The sequence below is a fragment of the Hibiscus syriacus genome, unplaced genomic scaffold (assembly GCF_006381635.1).
Source record: "Hibiscus syriacus cultivar Baekdansim isolate YM2019G1 unplaced genomic scaffold, ASM638163v2 tig00110156_pilon, whole genome shotgun sequence".
NCBI classification, from domain to species: domain Eukaryota; kingdom Viridiplantae; phylum Streptophyta; class Magnoliopsida; order Malvales; family Malvaceae; genus Hibiscus; species Hibiscus syriacus.
In genome coordinates this window covers 1,043,676-1,067,249 of record NW_024062606.1, presented here as the reverse complement: position 1 = coordinate 1,067,249, position 23,574 = coordinate 1,043,676, and the positions used below count along the sequence as shown (strand labels likewise).

The 23,574-nt window shown below is 36.7% G+C and overlaps 3 protein-coding genes and 1 pseudogene across 4 annotated transcripts; 3 read left to right on the top strand and 1 right to left on the bottom strand.

The window, feature by feature from the left end:
* Positions 1-204: 204 nt before the first annotated feature.
* Positions 205-2,017, top strand: LOC120215761 (annotated as a pseudogene).
* Positions 2,018-11,813: 9,796 nt separating this feature from the next.
* On the top strand, positions 11,814-14,636 carry LOC120215932 (SNF1-related protein kinase regulatory subunit gamma-1-like). Of its 2 annotated transcripts, none has more exons than XM_039213460.1 (6): positions 11,814-12,059; positions 12,440-12,612; positions 12,698-12,874; positions 12,983-13,258; positions 13,898-14,061; positions 14,150-14,636. In XM_039213460.1, the coding sequence occupies exons 1-6, from the start codon at positions 11,870-11,872 to the stop codon at positions 14,445-14,447; spliced, it is 1,278 nt and encodes a 425-aa protein (XP_039069391.1). In that variant the 5' UTR covers positions 11,814-11,869; the 3' UTR covers positions 14,448-14,636. The 2 variants fall into 2 exon arrangements, with proteins under 2 accessions (XP_039069391.1, XP_039069392.1); XM_039213461.1 differs by having other exon boundaries at positions 11,825-12,059; positions 14,182-14,398.
* A 1,592-nt stretch (positions 14,637-16,228) lies between these two features.
* Positions 16,229-20,184, top strand: LOC120215934 (snurportin-1-like). Its single transcript, XM_039213462.1, has 7 exons — positions 16,229-16,663; positions 16,779-16,965; positions 17,059-17,309; positions 17,960-18,074; positions 18,558-18,650; positions 19,064-19,207; positions 19,827-20,184. The coding sequence occupies exons 1-7, from the start codon at positions 16,302-16,304 to the stop codon at positions 19,941-19,943; spliced, it is 1,269 nt and encodes a 422-aa protein (XP_039069393.1). The 5' UTR covers positions 16,229-16,301; the 3' UTR covers positions 19,944-20,184.
* Positions 20,185-21,877: 1,693 nt separating this feature from the next.
* On the bottom strand, positions 21,878-23,275 carry LOC120215935 (F-box protein At1g67340-like). Its single transcript, XM_039213463.1, has 3 exons — positions 23,096-23,275; positions 22,840-23,002; positions 21,878-22,753 (listed from the first exon to the last, which is right to left on the bottom strand). Exons 1-3 carry the CDS (start codon positions 23,245-23,247, stop codon positions 22,013-22,015), a joined length of 1,056 nt encoding a protein of 351 aa, XP_039069394.1. The 5' UTR covers positions 23,248-23,275; the 3' UTR covers positions 21,878-22,012.
* Positions 23,276-23,574: the final 299 nt, after the last annotated feature.

The window sequence follows — 23,574 nt, the reverse complement described above, 5'->3', positions numbered from 1 at the left end:
AATCAAATAAGAACTGGACCGGAACTTCTCTGTTAATAATCGTATTCAATCATGGCTTTGTTTAGTTTTTTTTAATGATTCCAGTTTTTTTAGCAGCTTTCGTTGAGGTAGAATCACGGTAAAGTTATTCCATGTTTAACATTTTCAGAATTAGTATTAGTGTTTTTGATTCATGCCCTTTTTAGCCTTTTGTTTTACAAGATTGAACTAATTTTGGGTGTTTATGATATGAAGAATGAGAGCTTATCTTTTCGGGGCCTAGCATCTTATTTTTGATTTGTTGTCAAAATCAGGGATTTTGTTTGGCTACATGTTGGGTAGTTTGCTTTTTGGTAGATAAGTATGGGTATTGCTTTTGAAGGACATTTTTGTTTCAAGTCGGTGATTTAGGATGAATGGCAACACTAACCTTCCAAAGAATTTTGGGGCACCTTCTCAGTTGGGGAGTTCCGGGATGGTGCCAAAGCCGCAACCTATTCCCATTAACAATCAGTTCCATCAGACGCAAGGTGGGGGGCCTCAGTTTCCGGGCCACTTTAAATTGTCTGAGCCTCACCTCAAGCACAGGTGCTTGCACGGTCACACGGGCAGTCTCATGCTCAACCGCTTACTCAACCTCAGGTTGCTGTACATTCCCAATTCCCAGCTCAGGTGCTCTCGCAAAATGTTAGTAATAGCAATGCTGCTGCCACCCCTTCCCCACTGGTTTCCACACCTGGCTCAGGAAGTGTCAAGCGGTCTTGTCAGAAGCCACTTTCGAAAAATTCCGGTTCATCTAATACAAATATGGCTTCTCTGTTTAAAACAATGGAGTTTACCCCGGCTGCTCCTAGAAAAAAGCGGAAGCTTCCCGAGAGCCAAATACTGATAAGGTGGCTGAAATTTACCAGTGTGTGCTTATATACTCAGTGCTTGAATTTGAAGCTAAGGTGGATGCTGCTTTGTTGAGAAAGAAGGTTGGCATTCAACAGTCACTTAAAAACCCTACCTGTATTCAGAAGACTCTTAGACTATATGTTTTCAGCACTTATTCCAATCCGGGACTAACTGACCCTGACCAGAAGAGCATAGAGGCTCCATCATGGTCGCTTAAGATCATTGGTAGGATATTGGAAGTTGGGAAACAGCCTGTTCTGGCTGGAATGACACAGAAATCATTCCCTAAATTATCGTCTTTCTTTAAGAAAATTACAATCCACTTGGATGCAAGTCTCTATCCAGATAACCATGTGATTTTATGGGAGAGTGCTCGGTCGCCTGCCCTTCATTAAGGGTTCGAGTTGAAGAGGAAAGGAAACAAGGAATCTACAGTGAGAATAAGACTAGAAATGAATTATTGGCATGAAAGATTGAAACTTTCACCTTCTATAGCAGAAGTTTAGGGAATTGAAGTAGATACACGCCCAAGAATCTTGGCTGTGACTTGGCATCATGTGAAGTCAAAGAAGTTGCAGAACCATGAAGATAATTCCTTTTTCTAATGTGATCCACCTCTGAAGAAGGTTTTCGGGGAAGAAAAAATGAAATTCATTATGATTTCACAAAAGATATCACAACATTTAATCCTCTATTGCCCATAGATTTGGACCATAGGATCAAGCTTTCAGGGAACTGTCCTATTGGATCCACTTGTTACGATGTCCAGGTTGATGTGCCTTTCCCGTTAGAAATGGAAAAGTCTGCATTCTTGGCGGACATGGAAAAGAACAAAGAAATTGATGCTTGCGATGAAGTGATTTGTACCGCCAAGAAAATACATGAGCATTGTCGGAGATAAGCTTTCTACTTGGTTTCAGCCAGTCTCCTGCAGAGTTATTAATGCTTTAATTTCTTCCCAAGGCAAGGATTTGAAGTTTTTGCTGGAGAAGCTAACCATAATGCTGAACAGGAGTGACGATCTGAATTCTATAACCATGGTAAAACCTTTTTCCAGTTATTTTATTTTCATTCTATGTTTGTTTTATGTCTTAGTTTGACATAAATCTGTCAAATTACAGGCTATGCTTCCTCTATTTAATCTCATTCTATGTTTGCTTCAATGCCTGAATATGATCGGAATCTGTCAAAATTACCAACTTAATGCCAGCATGATCTTACTATCTGATTATATGGTTCAGCAGAACCGAATGAAAAACTGGATGAATTAGTACTATCATTGACTGATCTGTGTCTTTTACCAGCAATGATAATATAGAAAAAATTCTTAGGACCCCCTAGGATGAGCAATCCAAGGCTATATGATTTACTATGTTGGAGTTCAGTTTTAATTGCTTGCTATGAATAACTACATCATTTGGCTTCTCTAAATAAAGTATGATCTATCTATATATGAATTTATACAAGTTGCTATGAAAAAGCCATGCCCCCCCCCTAGAGCCTAGTTCATCATAATGATGCTGATTTGGTTTTACTTGTAAGGTATTGGCTCACATGGGGTGTTAAAGTTACCTGTGGAGCTCAATTAAAATCTTACAGGTTCTTTATTAAAAGCATTCTCTGACTTCTGACAGGTTTTAAAAAATATTTTCTAGAATTTTTAGGATTGAAGATGCTGTAATCCGTTACCTGAATCACAAGTCGATGGGAGGGGATTCTCTTCGAAGCACTTGAGCAGGGTTCGTTTGAATTGTTGACTGTTTGTATGAATCTCAAGGCTTCTAATTTCTAACTTCTGGCCTGCGTAGTGTTGCTAATTGGTTCGGGGAACATTAGAGGCTACGAACAAAAGTGTAATCACCATTTTATCCCAAAATATTATTATTATAATTATTATTATTACCAAAAATCATAAAAAGGAAAGAAAAAAATGGGCAAAGCAATCCCTGAATATCCGGGTTACTATTGTTGCACCATCTCCCTGCCATCTCCATTCCTTGCAAATTGTCCTAACAGTACCCAAATCATAGATGTAATTTTTATTTTTTATTGTGTAATCGGGTTGTTATAAAACCCAAAACAAGCAATGTAATCATGAGTTTATTTTTTTTAATTCGAAAAGCAGAAAAAAAACTCTTTCCCATTTTTCAACAAAGGGAATCAAGCACCATTTTATTTATTTTTTTTTTTTGACAAATCTCAACAACCAAAAAGAGATAAACATTTCAAAACGAAGTAAAAAAAAACAAAGGAAGCGGCTTACCTTTTGGTTGGACCTTTCACATGCGTTAGAGACCTCCGGTGTCTAATTTGAACGGTGGGGAGGAGTTTACCAAGGAGGGGAACAACATACTTGAAAAACAGTTTGATCCGACGGTGGACGAAGGAGATCAGAGCTTCGCAAGCTGAAGCGTTCTCGGTCGTTTCCGTGGAGTTGGGAGTCGATTGTCGCGAAACTGAGTTTGGATCCACACTCCCGGCGTCGAAGCGTACCTCGTCGTGTTTTTCAATACCCAACGACCACTGAAGATGGTGACCGGTTGTGTCCGACACGGCTACTGGCGACTGGGCTCTCGCCGATTTCTGGAGAAGCTTAGAGAGAAGGGAGAGAGCATTGAAGAGGAGAAAGAATGAATAGGCATAAAATAAAATAATATGATAAAGGGTACATATACCCAAAGCAAAACGACGTCGTTTTGGACCATACCCGTGTATTTTGGTCTCTGGTGGTCAAATTACGCCCTCAGACATCCCAAGTTTCATCGACTTACATTTTGATTACCAATTTCAATTTAATTCATATTATTTCAAAAATTAATGTCCTTATTTCATTATTTCCCGTTTTTTATGTTTTAGTACTAACTTTGGGGTTATTTTCCTTTAGATCCTCCAACATTTGCCATGTTTTTGCATGTTGTTCTCTAATTTCTTTTTTTTTTCTTCAAATTCCATGTCTTGATTGTGTAGATTTCCCTTTTGTTATTTGTTCTTTCAATTATTTAGAATTTTAGGTGGAATTATATACCAATCCTTGTAACTTACCCATGTTTTTGCACTTAGGTCACCCTCCTAATTCTTATTTTATTCTTAATTTCAATTTATTTTTATTGGTCACTGCCTTGCAAATTGTGTAATTAATTGATATATTGTCCTTGAACTATTTTATACATTTAATTTAGTCCTTAGATTAATATTTGTTATTTAGTCCTATATTATTTTGTTAAGTAAATTCAGGTTGTAATTTGTAAATTATTAATTTTGTTTCTTTAATTTTAATTCCTTCTTGCATGCTTATTGATTCTTTAATTTTAATTGTCTTGATTTTATTTACCTTAAGTTAAGCATTTTTAATTAATTAGACTTAGGATGAATCTTTTAGTTCGAGTTCCTTAGTTTAGTAGTAATTAGAGCCTTAGATTTTAGATTCAAACCTTACAACTAGACTTTTTAAGGAATAATTTGATTGGCTTTCACATTTAGACGTTCGAGGGCTCGTTTCGATTATTCGATTTAATAAAAAAGGAGAATTAATTAGGGTTAATAATTTTATCCTTAACCTTATACTTTTCATGATTTAGTTCTTAGATCCTTAATTAGATTCTTTTGACATAACCAATTAGGTTAATTAGAGCCTCCATTTTAGGATAGATTCCAATCTAGTCCTTTAATTTAGGAAGTAATCTGAGTTGGCCCTCAATTGCATGATCAAGGGACCATCTCGATTATCGATCCAATAACTGGTTAAAATCAAATAGGATTACTATTAAAACCTCCATTTCTAGGGTAGTCCTCTAGGTCTTTAAATTACATAAGTTGACACTTTAGGTTAGGGAAAGTCTTAATAAACTCATCTAGCCTAATTAGGTATAATAAAAAGTTGTTTGCTTGCATTTTATTTAAAAATAACAAGGCAATGTTCATTTACCAAGGAGTAATAGTGTATCCTCCGCATTATGCTCGGGGGTGACTACTGGTGATAATGAAGTAGGTCGACATCCTTTTCAAGACTGCATCACGATTTCTCAAAATCAAGGCAATGTTTGCTATTAGGCATAATAGTTGATCTCCCGCATTCACGCTAGGGGGCAAACACTATTGGCTTAAATAATCGAACATTCTTTTCAATTGTGCATCTATAGTGAATTTTTTATTAAACAAAGTTCGAACTCAAGATTTCTAATTTTTTTAATATAGGGTAATTGAATAGGTACCAATTTTTTGGCGTTGTGGGATACTAATCCTTCCCCACGCGTAACTGACTACCAAACCTGATTTATGGTATTCACAGTCAAAATTTGGTATTTTTGATAAAATAATGTTTTATTAAATTATATGATTTTAGGTGTTCTAATCGTACCTTAAAAATGGTTGGTGGCGACTTCCAACATTTCACAAAACTTTTTCAAAGAAAACCTCCAAATCATACTAGTTTTTTCCCACCAGGGCGAAAAATGGTGACGACACATAAACTATCATGAGTACTTTGGATCAAAACTTTCCTCCCAAGTCATCTGAATTCACCATGGAGTGTATCATCTCCATCTTTGAACATATTTTCTTCTTTTGTTGTATTGGCTAAAATGCAAAGTGCTTAGTTTAATCTGCCCTTACATTATATCTGATTTGTCCCAATCATCTCCGCATCGGTTTCTATACTGTTTGATTCGCCAAACCCTCGATTTTGCTATTTGCTTATGGTGTTTGAGATCGATTCTCTTATCGAACAACAAGCACAAAGCACTTGTAATGTAAGTTTTGATTTGTTTTCTTCTAGGTGTAGTTTGAACAGAACGAGTATGTTGCGAAAGACGGCTATCTGATAGAGCAAAACCGCAACTGATAATTTGAGAAAATAAAATTGAAGATAAAAAGAGACACAAAATTTACGTGGAAAACCCCTAAATAAAATAGGGTAAAAACCACGGGCAACGGTAGAAGAATTTCACTATGAGAAAATAGGAATTACAACCTCTCTCGATCTACCAAGGAGAAAACAATGATAATTCTCTCTCGATAAAAAGGAGAAAACAACTCTCTCGAACTCTCTAAATTCTCTAGTATTGGAAGAAATCTAGAATGCTTTGGGATGATTTGAAGCTAAATGAGCTAGGGTATTTATAGTTGAAGCTTTAAGGACTAATTTGTAAATACCCTAAATTACAATGACTAATTGCATAGTTTTACCATCCAAAATTTTCAACAATTTGGTGGCCAAATTTGACCAATTTTGCCACCCTATTAATGCCACCAAATTGCCACCCATAATGTTGACTAATGATGCAATTTGGTGTGCCAATTTTCAACAATCTCCCACTTGAAGATTTGATTGGAACAATCATATCTTCACACCATTCTTTCTACCTTGTACCTTTCATGTTGCTTACGTTTCTGACAGGCCACAGGAGGATCGACACCAGGTAAATTTATCAGCGTTGATCGCCTTCGTCATGAAATCTGCTATGTTGTCTTTGGTATGGATCTTCTGCATATCTGATGTCCCTTCTTTCGCCTTTTCACGAATGAAATGATACTGAACTCGTATGTGTTTTGTCCTTGAATGAAATGTTGGATTCCTTGCTAGATGCAAGGCGCTTTGACTGTCACAAAATAGAGAGACATACTCTTGATTGTGCCCAAGCTCCTCCAATAGCATCTTCAACCAAATTGCTTCTTTACTAACTTGTGTAGCTGCTACATATTTTACTTCTGTTGTTGACGTAGCCACAACTGACTGCAATTTTGAAACCCAGCTTACAGCTCCACCAGAAACTTTGAACACATACCCTGTAGTAGATTTGCTTTTATCCAAATCCCCTGCATAGTCAGAATCTACATACCCATTGATTAGTAAGTTTGATCCACCGTAACATAATGCAACATTTGAGGTCCCTTTGATGTATCTCAGGATCCTCTTTACTGTATTCCAATGCTCTTTGCCTGGATTCGCCATGTACCGACTAACCACTCCCACTGCTTGTGCAATGTCTGATCTTATGCATATCATAGTGAACATAAAACTTCCCACTGCTGATGCATACGGTACTCGAGACATCTCCATCCTCTCTTCTTCACTGCTAGGACTCATACTGGAGGATAATTTGAAGTTAATAGGAAGAGGGGTAGAAATTGGCTTACAATCTTGCATGCTAAATCGTGACAAGATTTTCTTCAAGTAATTCTTTTGTGAAAGCCAAATCTTCCTATTACTTCTGTCTCGGTGAATTTGCATCCCTAGAATCTTGTTTTCTGATCCCAAGTCCTTCATTTCAAATTCCCTAGCCAGTTGTGCCTTCAATTCTTCAATATGATCTTTGTTGGGTCCTACAACCAACATGTCATCTACATACAACAGCAATATAACAAAATCGTTATCACCAGACCTCTTGAAATAAGCACAAGGGTCTGCATTAAGTCTGTTATATCCAAGGCACATAATGAAGGAATCAAATCTCTTATACCAATACCTCGGCGCTTGCTTTAGACCGTACAGAGATTTGTTCAACCTGCAAACCAAGTTCTTCTTTTCTTCTTCTTCAAAACCTTCAGGCTGGAGCATATAAATCTCTTCTTCAAGATTTCCATGAAGAAAAGTTGTTTTAGCATCTAGCTGCTCTAGATGTAAGTTCAATGTAGCATACATTGTCAAAACTACATGAACTGTTGTTAGTTGAACCACAGGAGAAAATATTTCATTGAAATCAATACCTTCTTTTTGAGCATATCCTTTGACCACCAGTCTTGCACAATACCTCTCAACTTGATCGTCACCATTTTGCTTGATTTTGAAGACCCATTTGTTACCAATTGGCTTCCTTCCTTGTGGTAGTGGCACAAGGTCCCATGTATTATTTTTATGAAGGGCTTCAATTTCTTCTTGCATCGCCATCATCCACAGTGAAGCATCTGAGTTGTTTATTGCCTCCTGGTATTTTGATGGCTCACCGTCCTCTATTAAAAGGCAGTATGTAATATTACCTTCTATAACATAATCTGAGTGCTAATTGGGATGTCTTCTCACACGATCTGATTGACGAGTTGTTGGAGCTTCAGAACTCTCTGGTTCTTGTTCATCATGTGCTGGTTCTACTTCAGAAGATTCTCCTTGTTCAAACTCTTTTTTCACATGTATCTGTATAGTCTCTGACTTTTTAGTGCTATCATTGTCTTCTTTTCTTTGTAGTTTATCCTCTACAAAGATAACATCCCTGCTGATGATCACTTTGCGGGCAGTGGGATCCCACAAGCGATACCCCTTGACTCCATCAGCATACCCCAAGAATTTGTATTTCCTGGATTTTGGATCCAGCTTTGAGATTTCTTGGGAGTTATACATCACGTACACAATACTTCCAAATATATGGAGGTTTGAATAATCAGCTGGTTTACCAGTCCACATCTCCATTGGTGTCTTCAGCTCTATTACAGTTGATGGAGCTCGATTCACCAAATAACAAGCGGTATTGACTGCTTCTGCCCAGAATGATTTTTCTAGGCCTACATCCCTCAACATTGCTCTTGTTCTTTCTAACAAGGTTCTGTTCATCCGCTCTGCCACTCCATTTTGTTGAGGAGTGTTTGCCACTGTGAACTGTCTTTTGATGCCTTCTTTCCTGCAAAAGTCATCAAATTCTTCGCTTGTGTATTTTCCTCCATTATCTGTTCTGAAACACTTGATCTTATTTCCAGAATTAAGTTCCACCCGTTCTTTGAAGATTTTGAAAGTTGAAAACACATCTGACTTCTTCTTAATAGGATACGCCCAACATCTCGTAGAGTAGTCATCAATAAATGAGACAAAATATTTTGCTCCACCTAGGGATGTAACTGGTGCTTGCCATACGTCAGAATGAACCAATTCTAGAACAGTTTTGCCTCTAGAATTTGACGTGTTAAATTTCAACCGGTGCTGCTTACTTGTTATGCAATGCTCACACAAGGTAAGTGATACATTTGTTAAGCCTGGAAGTAGGTTTTGCTCCACAAGAACTTTCATTCCTTGTTTTGACATGTGTCCAAGTTTCTGATGCCATAGCATTGCAGAATTTGAACTACATGAGGCAACAGAGGCTTCTGCTTCTAGCAAAGTCTCTCTCTTCAGCATGTACAAGTTTGCAGTTATCTTTTCGTCTTTCAGCACCACAAGCGCTCCACGGAACACCTTCATAATTCCTTTATGTGTTTCAATCTTGCTTGCATTATTATCCAACAATCTGTAGGATAATAAATTTTTCTTCAGGCCTTTCACGTGCCGCACATCTCGAACAACTTTAATTGTTCCATCATACATCTTCAATTTGATGGTTCCCACGCCAATGATCTCTAAGGAATGATCATTGCAACTATACACAGATCCTCCTGAGACAGGTTCATACTGATGGAATCATTCTCTTCTTGAGGTCATGTGATATGTTGCTCCTGAATCAATGAGCCATATATCTGCAAATCTTTTTCTTCCTTCCACGGTGGTTGACGCTTCACAGCATAGTGCATCTCCATCATCTGAAGTGTTTGCGGTATTGCCTTGTGAATTGGAGTTTTTATTTAGACTCCAACAATCCTTCTTCAAGTGACCCTTCTTTCCACAGTTGTAGCAGTTTAAATTCTTCTTGCTCCTCGACTTTGATCTACCATGTTTGTGACTGCTGCTTTGGCCACGTTCTGTTGATCTCCCTCTCGTCGTTGTCAACGCTTCTGCTTGTTGCAGATTTACTTGTCTGTCTTTCTTGTTCTTGCGTCAATTTTCTTCTTGTAGAACAGCAGCTGCAACGTCATCGAAGACTAGACTGGTGACATTATTGTTTGTCAAGTTTATGATGAGTTGATCATACGAATCCGGTAGACTTTGAAATAGAAGTTCAGCACGTTCTTGTTCTACTATTTTACAGCTTAAGGATGTAAGCTGAGAAAATAAAGTGTTCAGTGTGTTTAAGTGCTCCGTCACTGAAGTAGATTCTGACATCCGAAGAGTGTATAATTTCCTCTTAAGGAAAATTTTATTGTGCAACGATGTGGCCTCGTACAATTTGGTGAGATATCCCATATCTCCTTAGCTGTCTTCTTCTCCTCGATGCTTGACAATACCTTCATCTGCTAATGCTATATGAAAGTTTGCCATAGCATTTCCGTTCATCTCGTTCCATTTGTTGTCATCTGCGAAATCCATCGGCCTTTCATTGATAGCCGCTAGACACCCGTATTTCCTCAGGATGGCCTTCATCTTCAATTTCCACAGTGAGAAATTTCTCCCATTGAATTTTTCAATATTAAATTTTGTTGTCATAGCTTCTATTATTGATAGCTCCCACTATTTCACTATCGTGAATAGTTCTCTAGAACCTCAAAAAATGGGTAATACCTTCTTATTTTCTTATGTTGGAGGATCCACCTTTTAGTGGCAACCACAAAGACAATAAGCAGATATTACACACTCAAATCTGGCTCTGATACCAATTGTTGCGGAAGACGGCTATCGGATAGAGCAAAATTGCAACTGATAATTTGAGAAAATAAAAATGAAGATAAAAAGAGACACAAAATTTACGTGAAAAACCCCTAAATAAAATAGGGTAAAAACCACGGGCAACGGTAGAAGAATTTCACTATGAGAAAATAGGAATTACAACCTCTCTCGATCTACCAAGGAGAAAACAATGATAATTCTCTCTCGATAAAAAGGAGAAAACAACTCTCTCGAAACTCTCTAAATTCTCTCTAGTATTGGAAGAAAGCTAGAATGCTTTGAGATGATTTTGAAGCTAAATGAGTTAGGGTATTTATAGTTGAAGCTTTAAGGACTAATTTGTAAATACCCTAAATTACAATGACTAATTACATAGTTTTACCATCCCAAAATTTTCAACAATTTGGTGGCCAAATTTGACCAATTTTACCACCCATTAATGCCACCAAATTGCCACCCATAATGTTGACTAATGATGCAATTTGGTGTGCTAATTTTCAACAGAGTATTGTATATCATTTTAGTTTACTAATCAATATTTCATTTCATATGTGGAAAAGGGAGCATTTAATTCATTTCCTCTCGGTTTCCCTTTGCTGCTAATTCTTTTGACATTTCTTTTCTACTGCATTATAGGAATATGAATATATATATATCCGACATGGTTATGTTTAAGGTTAAAAATGCATGTATTTGATATATGAATGATGTTGGATTCTTGACAGTGGAGTATAGTAAGTAAAGAGTCGGCTTAGTCATTACATGTATTTAATATTATGGGGGTTGATTTGAAAGATTACTTGCATATCTTTTCTTTAAATCTTTTGAGAGTAATTAATTATTTATAACAATAATATTAAATATAGAAGTTGATAATTTTATATTAAAATAATTTATAAATGATCATTAAAATCGTTTTAAAAAAACGTACAAGTTGCAGAGTTGGATTAGACCACGTGGGAAGCAGTGATGGGATAAGGTGGCTAAGTAGTCACCATCCCAGAAAGCGTCACAGATCGGAGGAATGAATCAGCAGCTTTTTGTCAGCACTCACAAGCAAAACCAGGTGCGTGAATCACTCGTGGTGCACATTAGAGTGGTTGGCAATTAAAAACAGGATAAGAACACTCCTGTTTTCTTAGCTTTCGTATTTCCTTGAAATAAATAAAACCCGACAAACCATGATAAGCATTAGCCACCAGTACCTCTCCATATAAAAATCAAAGCTTTGAGCTTTGACCAAACTACCTTTTTATCATTGAGTTATCCCCACATCATCACCCGTACACGTGTCCCGACAGTCTTACAGGAGAAGAAAGTTAACGGTAGGATCGGACGGTGTTTGTTGATCGAACCCTTTGGAATTATTGTTGAAAAGCAACCCTCTTTGTCCCTTGTTCTTTTATGTCAAAACTGGTTGATGATCCACGTAAGTTTGTCAGCTTTGCTGAACCTATAGCAATAGAAAGGGTTATCGGAAAGAGTGAGTCAGTGAACGAGTGAAGTTTATTTTTTGAGCTTTTTGTTGAAGATATGGCCATGGCGAGTGTGAAATTGGGGAGACAAAGTAGCATACAAGATAGTCCGAGGAGTCCCGAAGCAAAGCTTGGGATGCAAGTGGAGGATCTATGGGATGTTCAGGAGCCTGAGCTTAGTCCTAATGACAAACTCAACGCTTGCTTTGAAAGCATCCCTGTTTCTGCTTTCCCTATTGCTCCTCAAGGTATTGATCCTTTTGATCATTCACTCTTTGTTTTAGATTATGCTTTGATTGATCAAGAATTTTGGGGTTTCTATTTTTTTTTCCTGGCTGGTGGATTTGTGCTATAAAGATGAAGAATTTGGTTGATTAACTATATGTTTTGAGGTCATCAATCTAGAAAATAGTATATTCGTGCTTAGGATTTTTTACACCTGGAACAATTTGTGTTGTGTTTATATTACACGGTTGACATGGGGAAAAACATGAGACAAGACATTCTTTACATGGATTGTCTGGTCTAGTTCATTCTTGGAGTGCCAACCATTTGAATAAGTTGGTCTAGCTTTTGTGATTGTGATACATATATGATGGTCATATCTTTGTAATGTTTGTGTTTCCAGGGATTGAGATAAAATCGGATGCGAGTCTGGCTGATGCCGTTCAAATACTGGCCCAAAACAAGATACTCAGCGCACCCGTTGTCGATGTTGATGCTCCGGAAGATGCAACGTGGATGGACAGATACATTGGCATTGTAGAGTTTGCAGGAATTGCTGTATGGATTTTGCAACAGGTCAGAAAACAGAACCGCATATAATGAACTCTTTTCTCTATAAGTCTTTCATTTGGGAACCTAACAGTTTTTTTTCCTTTTACAGTCAGAACCATCTTCGCCTAGAAGTCCATCGTCTCCGAGTGGAGCTGAGTCTGCTTTAGCTGCTAATGGAATGGCCTCTGCTGCAGGACTTGAGGCTTTAGGCCCTGAAAGTGCTTCAATTACTTCTGGAGACTTTTTTGAGGCGCTAACGTCATCTGAGTTCTATAAAAACACCAAGGTGGTACTTCTAATCTCTATATCACAAAAAAAAAAACATCTGGTCATCTCGAATTCTTTCAGTTTTGTAGTTGTTCTTACTATCGTGTTAACTTGTGAGAGCATACAGGTTCGTGATATCTCCGGGTCGTTCCGCTGGGCACCATTCCTTGCTTTGCAGAATACGAACACCTTTTTGACCATGTTGTTACTACTTTCGAAGTACAAAATGAAGAGTGTTCCTGTGCTTGATCTGGGGGATGGAAAGATAGATAACATCATAACACAGTCGGCTGTCATTCACATGTTAGCGGAATGCACTGGACTTCACTGGTTTGAAAGCTGGGGAAGTAAGAAGCTTTCGGAGATCGGTCTTCCCACAATGTCCACCAAGGAAATTATCACAGTGAGTGACTGTTATCCGCAGGTTTTCATTTCTAATGATTCCAGGCTTTTCATGGCCATTGCCATTATTCGTATGAATATCGCACACACGAGTCCTGAGTGTCCCGATGGCCGCTGTGCCCTCTCGGTCATACGTCTTTAAACATTTACGAATTATCATTTACAACCCACGTCACCAAAGAGCATCAAGTTAAAAGATTTGTATAAGTTGTATGAAGCTCTAAATACGAGTCTTTAGTAAATCTCTCTAAGGATGCAGTCCTCTATGGTGCTTTATGCAACTTAACTACTGAAAATTTTGTTTGTGTCAACATCCTTTGGACAAAGTTTGGTATTTCATCCTTGAGCGGTTCGATTTTACGAGGTCAGACCTGACTTGATTATCATTTAGATATGTTCTAATATCGTTCTCTTTCTCCTTTTGATCGTCTCTAACTATATCACAAGTACTGGTTCGGTACCTGAGGATCTGTATTTTACAAGTATTGAGGGTTAAGTAATGACTGACCACGACACGAGTACATGTTTAAGGCTTCGGTTTCTCGATTCCTTTGTGTTTTTCCAGTCTTTATGTCTTTGCATTTCTACCATTTTAAACCTATTCAATCAAGATGTTAATGAATTGCAATTCGTACTATAGGTATACGAAGATGAACCAGTGCTTCAGGCCTTTAAGTTGATGAGGAAAAAGAGAATCGGAGGCATACCGGTCATTGAACGCGGAGGGGGAAAAGCTATAGGTAACATAAGCCTTCGAGATGTACAGTTCCTTTTAACCGCAGCTGATATCTACCGTGATTACAGGTTCGTAGTGGATTATGCTAAACTTGTGTATCACATTAGATATGAACGCCTATAAAGTGTTCTGAGTTGAAGCCCTTTTGATGCATAGGTCAATAACGGCCAAGAACTTCCTAATAGCGGTTCGGAACTACTTGGAGAAACACGAGAAGAGATCGCCTATGTTGAGTGGGATGATAACTTGCAAGAGAGATGAAACAGTGAAGGACTTGATTCAGAAGCTCGACTCGGAGAAGATCCAGAGAGTGTACGTCGTGGACGATGACGGGAACTTGGAAGGAGTAATCACGCTGAGAGACATCATTTCGAGGCTGGTACACGAACCACGCGGATACTTCGGTGATTTCTTCGACGGTGTGTTGCCTTTACCTGAAAACAGCAGGGTCTAGAAGAGTAACAAAGACAGGTTTAAGGCTTTTTCTTATGAAATTTGCCCGTGTGTTTTGGGGATGCAGATGGTAACATAGGTGAGCCTTTGTAGTTAATTTTCTTCCAGCTTCTGTAAATTTTTGGTGTATTCGAGAACTCGATTTGGATGTGCTGTGTTGCAATCTAATAAGCGGAGCCATCTTCTTGGAATCAATATATAAACACATATTTGATACAAACGAGTCTTAAACTCGAGGCATGTAAACGAACCGAACGTTTAGTGAACCGTTCGGTGGGAAGTTTGTTCAATTGTATTTTGATAAAAATAAAATGTTTTATTAAAATCATCCGATTTTTACGGTGTTTCAATCTCATCTTAAATGATTGGTGACGACTCCTCATATTTTGAAACATTTTTCAAAGAAAAAACTCTTAAGTCGGTATCGGTGTTTTTCCTGTCCGAGCGAAAAACGGTATGACAGCCACGTTCCGGGTTAACCAGATATTATACAAAATCACTCCAAAGAGAATATCCCAATCTTTTGTTTGTGTTATAAGATCCACGAGACTGGTAAGATTCATTGCAATCCAATCCTTCGTGGTCATCTGAAAAAATTCATTCATACAATCACGTTTCACCAACCCATCCACATCCCACTACCCGAAGGACAAGTTCGCAGCACATGGTCAATAGTGGATTCTAATTATGACTAGATAAAATTATAGTTAAATTTGAAATTAAATAGGATTCCAATTAATTTAGTTTTGATTAAGTGAGAATATAATTTAACATTTTAATAAAAATATATAATTATTTTTTTCTCTTGGCATTGGGAGTTAGGGGTGTTCATTTTTTTAGTTTTAACCGATCGAACCGAATTAGTTCGGTTAATTTGTTCGGCCACCGAATTAGTTCGGTTAAAGAACAATTAATAATTTTTTTAGAATTCGGTTAACGGTTAATTCGGTTAGAAATCGGTTAATTAATCGAATTAACCGAAATTAAATTTTAAATATATTATATATAACATATGAGTTCAGCCCAAACCATTTAAAACTCAATTAATAATTTAAGATTCAAAAACTTTTAAACCTAAATCAATATTAATTAATTAAAAAACCCATATAAAATTTTTATTTTATAATTATATATTATTTAAACTAATTGTAAACTATTTTTTTGAATTAAAAATATTCAATTTTTATATAAATTAGAAATTTTAAAAAATTCTGTTAATTCAAAAATTAACCGAATTAACCGAAATTTATTCGGTTCGGTTAATATTTAAAAAAAAAGCTCGATTTGATTAACGATTAAATAAAAAAAATCAATTAATTCAATTTAGTCGGCTACCGTTTTAACCGAATGAATACACCTATGGGGGGCATGGTCTGGGTAGGTCGAGGCCTCCCTCTACTGATGGTCTAGATCTTTCACTGGTGTCGTATAAAACAAGTATTATATTATAATTAAGTATCTATATTATATTATTTTTATTTTAATACCTAAATGTTTTTTTATCGAAGGATATATATAAAATTATAATTTTAATTAAAATAAATTAATATATAAAATACTTTTAGTTAAAACAAAAATTTAAAAATTGACCCTCGTTGATGGCGTGGAAATAAGAAAGTATTATGTTAATATTATTATTTTTAGGATGAATAATCAAATTAGAAATAAAATATAAATTTAAAAAATAATAATTAAATAAATAAAATAGTATGTAATGACTAAATAGAGAATTTAGCTTTTTTGTTATTGAAACTATAACATAAAAAACCCGTATTCTTTTAAACCGTTTGGGACAAGGGAGAACATCGCGGAAGGTTTGAATATTTAAATTGAGTGAGGAGGAGTACGATACGCAATGGCGCCGCACGATCTTCGCCGTCCGTTCAAGCGAGCGGCGATATCAGACCAGCAGAAGCGTAGAGAGCTCTCGCTGCTCCGTCAAGCGCAGAATCGTCGCAACGCTCAACATCAAGCTCGCTGCTTGGCCTCATCTATTCTCTCGCTCCAGTCTTCAGCACCCGAATCCGAACCCGAGCAGTCCGACATCGAAATCGAAACCGTACCCGAAACCGAGCATGAATCCGAAGCTTTTTCGAAAGACCCTGATGTCCGTCGAGCTTCTACACTTCGAGGACCTGAGGCTCGAAAATGGTTCGCGAAACAGCTTATGCTCCCTGAGTGGATGATCGACGTCCCTGATCGCTTGAGCCAAGACTGGTAATTAGGGATTTAAAAATATAATTTCTATTCGTTCGTTGTATTAATTAGGGATTTGTGAATCATTTTAATTTGCTTCTGAAGTAAAGTTCCGATTTTATTATCTTCTTTAAAGGTATGTACTTGCAAGGCCAGCTGGAAAGAGATGCTTCGTGGTTTCATCAAACGGAACGACTGTCAGCAGACAACGGAACGGCTCCATTTTGCATTATTTCCCGTCGGCTTTACCAGCTGGAGCCAAGACCAGAGATGGCTCGGGCTCAGCTCAATCATACTGTATCCTGGATTGTATTTTCCACGAGGTATAAAAATCCCAAGACATAGAAGATCAAAATCATGTAATTGCTGGTATATTGTTTGATTTTGATTCTGTTGAAGGGTGATTCTTTTTGCAGTCGGATCAGACTTATTATGTGATTGATACGGTTTGTTGGAATGGATACTCTCTTTATGATTGCACTGCTGAGTTTAGATTCTATTGGTTGAACTCGAAGCTTGAAGAGAGCGGTGCTTGCAATGCGCCTTCGCATTACCATAAATTTAGATTCAGTGCTGTTCCAGTGTATAACTGTGATCAGAGTGGGCTATATGCAGCATACACTGGAGCTGTGCCTTATGTTAAGGATGGATTACTATTTTATAACAAGTGAGTTCTTTTCCTAAAAAATATTACTCTGTTTTCATTATCATTTTTCCATTGCTTAAGTTGAATAGGATTTTCTTGAATAAGATTTACTCTGTAGTGAGTGTCATGTCTTTGCTTTTTTGTGCATGGATGACGGGCATTGCTTTCATTTTAATTCTCTTGGGATTTAAGGAATAGGTATAATACTACCATTTGGTATATGGTGTAAACTGTGGGTACTTTGTTATTTCTATTATTAATGTTCAGAAGCTATTTTCATTGGCAATCCAAACCTCGTCTCTCTATCACTTCCTGACTGCTGCTGGTTAAACAATTAGATGAGAGTTCAGGAGTAAAGTCTTTATCCTACTTTAATGGTTTTGTCCAGTAAAATGAGTTATAAAATTGGACTTTCTCCCTTGTTAAGTAAGATGCTGTTCCTATTTACTAGGTGAAGTTGCTTATATTATTTAAAGAAGTCTTCGGATATCATAGATGAAGCTTTTTCTTTGTCCATCGCCTGGAAGATGGACATTCATTGCTTCTTTCTTGTTCTTCCTGTTCGTAAATTCTGTATTATCGTTAGGATCTCTTAACATCTCTTCATAGCAGATTTTGTCTCTCCTGTTTATGTATTTTAACCAGGGAGTTTTATTTTATTTCATTCACAGGCATGCACACTATCAAACTGGCAACACACCACTAGTATTAGTCTGGAAAGATGAGAATTGTAGTCAATATGTTATTGACACAGATGGTAAAGGAGAGATTCCAAGCCAACAACAGGTATCTTGATATGTTATCCATTATTCATCTATGCTTCCTATGCCCTTGCCTCTTCTTTATGAACCCTTCAAACAAATTAGGGCGTGCTTCTTTCTCATTGCCATACTGAAGAGCAACAATTAGTGTCATTAATTTGTGTGAGTTATTGTGTATAAGCTGCAGTTTTAACATAGATAGTTTGCTCTTATGATCATATATCCGTGCATGCTGATAACAGGCAAAAAATCGTGTTCTGTCTGATGGCTTGGTTCAGACCATTACTCTTTCTAGAATGACATTTTGCTATGGAATTCAAAAACAAAGCTCACTAAAGCACATAATAACATTTGCGTTGCGCTCTTGGACTAAATTGGAGAAGATACCTTAGAGAGAAAAATATGATCATTGTGTTTAAGACGAATAATAAAAAACTAGCATCTCACTTTTATTAAACCTATACATATGAAGTAAAGTATAATCAAATGTTATTTCCTCTGTTGTCAGTTAGTTTTGGAGCTACAAGATGATAGAAAACTGGTAACATCAGATGACCCTCCTGTGTTGTTTGGCTGCTTAGATGGGGATATCATAGAAAAGGTATGTTCATAAATACCCATACTAAGCCAAATGCATAATGCGATAATTGTTTCCAACTAATGACAATGATTTGTTCATCAATAATTGGCCATTGTTATTTTGTTCGTCAAACTATGATATATCAACGTGGTTAGCTGTTGCTTCAATTTGTTGTGCGGTCACTGGGATTTGAGCTAGTCAAAATAAGGTAGCTTCTTACCATCCTGTAATTCCCTGCTCCCCTCCCCAAAATTTAAATCCTGACCCGAGCCATAAGCTTCTAGTTGTCTCAGTTGGCAGCCCCTTTGAGATGGTGTTGTCTATTTAATTGATGCAAAAACAAATTGTAGAACTTTAAGCATCCTTCCTCTCCTACCTTGCTTTTAACAGTCCACGTGTCTAACATTTAATTTTTCTCTCTTCCAAATGCACAGTCTGGGATACAATCAGGGAACCTTTTACGGTTTGCTATTGGTGATGGAGGATTGAGTTTTGTGGATGGGAAGCTGGAGAAGGCTGATTTGGTTTATCTTGGCAAGTCCAACCGAGCACGTGTTTTTGCAGATAGTTACTCAAAGGTTGGTGGAAAGCATGCATGATCTGATTTATAGCTCTATTATTGAAACTAAAATTCATCCCCAAATCATTTGGCGAAAACGTAAACGCCATATTTAGCTAATGTTTGAGACATTTTGTGTACTCTACCTATTTCTGACAAAGGTTTGGAGTAATTCATATCAGGATAGTTCTGTAAAACCCTTGTCTGCTGTAAATAAAAGTTAATAAAATTGGCCCCGCAATAATTATTATGATCATTCGGTGTTTGCACCGTCGCTGTCATATTTAGAATCTCATTTTGATTGGGGGAATCAGGGAATTCAATTCAAATCTTTGTAGCGAAGGTATAGATGCACTTACCATTGCATCAGTTGCTTCCTTGTTCAGACAGTATCAATCCCCAACCAAATTGTCTGTTTATTGCCTTATTTTCTTTCTTTTTGGCTGCATTTATTCGAAGATCTGTTGATTCTCAATAGAGACGATGACAAATCAATCATGTCATCCATGCTTGCCTTTCTGTGTTTTTCGCTTTAAGCGATCACTGCTTCTCATTGTGTTGTCTGCCTATCAAAATTATTGCATGTAGATGATCTAATGCTTCTTCGAATTATAAATATTCTCAAATCCGCCTTGCAGGTTATATTCCAGTTCATGGTTCGGCATTCTCCTCTAAAGATGGATGATTTACTAGCATCTATTAACTCCCCAGATGATCAAGAAAAGATACCAAGTGACATAGAAATGGTTGGTTGACTATATCTAATACAATTATTCGAGGTTCGATATTTGTGTCCTGTGCGTGCTGCTAAGTTTAAGCCCATTGCCGAGTACAATGAAGATGAATTGCATGCATGGTAGCAGGAGATCGGTGTATTTGGCGTAAATCGGGTATGTAATTTCACTTGGCTTGGCCAAGGGTAGTTTTTATGTTGAAGCCACATTGCTCTCTTTTTTTTGTCTTGGAAAATGTTGAGGGAGAGATTATAGCGTACATAACTGCTGTGCCAGTTTAAGCAGCCTTTTGTGCGTGACCAAATATGTATAAACATGTAATTTGGATTTGGTTCGAAAGAAACTAGAATTCGGCTTGATAATTATTAACTTGAGCCATCATGCACATTGAATTCAAATAATCTATTGGTTGTGTCACGGACTGTCAGCCCATGATCGAGCCAAATGCGATCAAGGCTGCCAAGAACTTTGTTATGTTTTGGGCTTTCTAGATCTTTTCGAAGATCTAGGGAAGCTGGCCCATTCATCTTAGATAAAATGATATGGCATCACAATAATTCTTAATTATCTTATAAATAAATCTCACAATTATCTCTTATTTAAATTCTAGATCATGATAGAATTTAGCTTTGCATCTCTCACCTTAACTGTTGATATAATATATTTGTAGTCTCAGCTTAACTGTTGATACAATATGTTTGTAACCGTTGGATGTAAAGGGCTCCAATTTTTGGTATAATCTATTTGTAACCGTTGGATGTAAGGGGTTTCAACTACAAAAGGAAGTTCATCCCACCTAATTTTCACACATCATTTGAGGAGTATAAATTAGCATTCACATGTATTTTCTCTTTTTTCTTTTGAGCGTCTATTTCTTTGTTTTTGCATTGTTTTAAGGGGGCGTTTAGTTTGGGGAATGTGGGATTCCCATAGGAATAGAATCCACATTCCCCCGTTTAGTTAGCATGGGAATCTCATTCCCGGTAATATAAGATTATCAATAGTAGATTTTTTGGGGTATATTACCGATAATGTCATTACCTCCCTTTCTTAGGTATTGTTGAATTATTAGCGTTTTGGACTCAAATACCCTTAATTTTTTTTTTCAAAAATATCCTTCTTATGTCATTGAATAATAAAAATTCTACGAAGGTTAAATTACAAATTTATCCTTAAATTATTTTAGATTTACAAAAAAAAAATCTATAATTAAAATTTTATATGAAGTTCAGATGTTAAAATAAAATTTTACCCTTTCATTAAGCTTCTTTATATTTTCAATTTTGTAAAAAAATTTATATAAATGTTATGAATTTAATTTTTTTTAAAAAAAATATATAAATCTTTTCCAACTTGTTAAAAAAATATATATAATAAAGACAATTTAGTAAAATATATATAATAAAGACAATTTAGTCAAATATACATTCAAATAATATTTTATTCATTTAACCAAACACGATAATCTTATATTCCTGCTAAACCAACCAAACACAAAATACAACATTCTCAGTAATCCTATACCCTGGTAATCTTACATTCCTACTAATAATCTTACATTCCCACTGATAATCTTACATTCTCACTGATAAGCTTACATTCCGTTAACCAAAATCACCCTAAGTTCTTTTGGCTTAAAGCGTTTGAGTTACTTCGTCGTTTTCTAACCTTGAAAGCGATCAAGTTCGCACTATAACTTGCTAGCAGCCCAACAGTCTAATCTCGTGATAATTAACATGAAATATTTATTGATTTAATAAATTTTTATATAATTATTTATTTAATTTTCACTACTTTTTTCAAATAAGGTTTAATTGATACAATTTAATTAGTTAAATAATTTAATTTTTAAAATTAAAAAATCAATAATCATATTAAAATATCTTATAATTAATTGAATACGATTGTAATATACTTTAAAATAAATTATGCAAAATAAACTTGATAAATTTAAATATCAAAAGCTGAAACATTTCTTCTATGTACATAAATGAAAGCATCCCAAACATTAAAAACCGAGAAAGGAAAAATGAATTTCTTTTACTCATAACAAATTTGCATTTACGATTTCATAGTTTTACCATTTGTAATTAAATAACTAACTCATCCGATTCCACAACCTCTTCCATTTCCCCGCGAACACGGATATCATTACCGCCTTCTTCCAACCATCGTTCGATCGGTGCACATTCTACCTTATGTCTCAGCTTCCAATCGAGTGCTTGGCAACCACGCGAGCAATAATTCACCGTGCCACAAACTGAGCACCTCCTGAACTCATGAGCCCTTGTCTCGGGTCTCCCGCACCCTTCGTGGGAACAAAGTCTTAGCCCCTGTGCTAATTCGCCCACTTCTGACTCGAACCATTCTTTTAAGAACGAGTTCACCGGGTGAACCTCTGGTGCAGGTACATTGCACCCGAAATCACTTAACGGACAACTTGAACCCATTTTTAAATTGTAATATTGATAGTTTAAACGACGATGGTGTTGTTGTTGGGTTTTTCGTTGGACTAAGGTGTTTAACGACGACGCGAGTTCTCGTGCGTTAGCTTGGACGAGTAGCCGGCGTCCTTCAATTACATGTTGGCGCACGCCGTAACCGTCTTGTAAGCAATGGCCGAGTTCACGCAGCGCGTCCACATGACCGAGGAAAGCTGCTCGCGCGCATAAGGCTACTCCGGCCCGGAGGTCCTTCTCGTTTTTTGAACCACCGCTCCCGTTAAATTGTATTATTGCGAGCGAGTATAGAGCTGGCGCGTGGGATTTGATTGCTGCTTTCGCCATTAAAGACACTCCACCTCCTCTGTTTTCCAGGCAGTAGAATCGGAACTGTAAAAGCAGCAAATTATGTTAATTACTAATAAATTTTACTTTTAAAAATACAAATAAAAAAGAAATCCATAGGAAGCACTGACCATGCCCAGAGTATAACAAGCTTCAACGTTGCCGGCTTTAACGCACTGTTTGAGAAGACGATGAACCGAATCGCACCAATTTCGAGCTTTAACGGCAAAAACTTTAGAGCAGACTTTTGATAAAACCAGAGGATGAACAGCCAAATTGTTTAATCTCTTGCATCTATCAAAATATAAAATTCAAAATCTCCATTATTGTTACTCCAAACAGCACTAAAAAAATTAAAATAAAAAGCAAAACAAAATTCAATCATACGTTAAGAGAATGTTGATGAAATCAGGAGGAGAAGAGGCTGAAGAAGCTAGCTTGGAAAGGATGGAGATAACGAGATCATCGGGTAATCCATCAAATAGATCCGATTTCTCGTAACATTTACGAGAAGTTCTTTTCTTTTTCGTCTGCGACATAACACTTTTTTCTCAAAGAGAGGACACAAAGAATCAGAGAAAAAAATTTGCAGCTCAACTTCGGATTAACCTTCCCATCTTCCTTGTACTACTTTTATACCAAATCCGTGTTTGCTTGCTTTTCTTTTCATCTAACTGTTCTTCGAGATGAAAGCAAAATTCCAAACGACGGTGTGTATATATAGTCATTGAGAGTTGAAGAAGGCAAAGGTAAATATTTAGTGCAAACAACTTGTTTCGATTTGGACCCACGGAATTTAACTTAAATAAATTTCACTTTCCAAGTTTAACGTTTGCTTGTGAGTTGTAATTAGATCCGGTACTATT

Excerpts from the sequence above, each read along its gene's own strand:
- LOC120215932 (XM_039213460.1), top strand. The coding sequence starts at position 11,870 with ATGGCCATGGCGAGTGTGAAATTGGGGAGACAAAGTAGCATACAAGAT. Across the intron at positions 12,060-12,439 it reads TTTCCCTATTGCTCCTCAAG|GGATTGAGATAAAATCGGAT; the intron begins GTATTGATCCTT and ends TTGTGTTTCCAG. Across the intron at positions 12,613-12,697 it reads CTGTATGGATTTTGCAACAG|TCAGAACCATCTTCGCCTAG; the intron begins GTCAGAAAACAG and ends TTCCTTTTACAG.
- LOC120215934 (XM_039213462.1), top strand. The coding sequence starts at position 16,302 with ATGGCGCCGCACGATCTTCGCCGTCCGTTCAAGCGAGCGGCGATATCA. Across the intron at positions 16,966-17,058 it reads TGGATTGTATTTTCCACGAG|TCGGATCAGACTTATTATGT; the intron begins GTATAAAAATCC and ends TTCTTTTTGCAG. Across the intron at positions 17,310-17,959 it reads GGATTACTATTTTATAACAA|GCATGCACACTATCAAACTG; the intron begins GTGAGTTCTTTT and ends TTTCATTCACAG.
- LOC120215935 (XM_039213463.1), bottom strand. The coding sequence starts at position 23,247 with ATGTCGCAGACGAAAAAGAAAAGAACTTCTCGTAAATGTTACGAGAAA. Across the intron at positions 23,003-23,095 it reads TTCATCAACATTCTCTTAAC|ATGCAAGAGATTAAACAATT; the intron begins GTATGATTGAAT and ends ATATTTTGATAG. Across the intron at positions 22,754-22,839 it reads CTTGTTATACTCTGGGCATG|TTCCGATTCTACTGCCTGGA; the intron begins GTCAGTGCTTCC and ends CTGCTTTTACAG.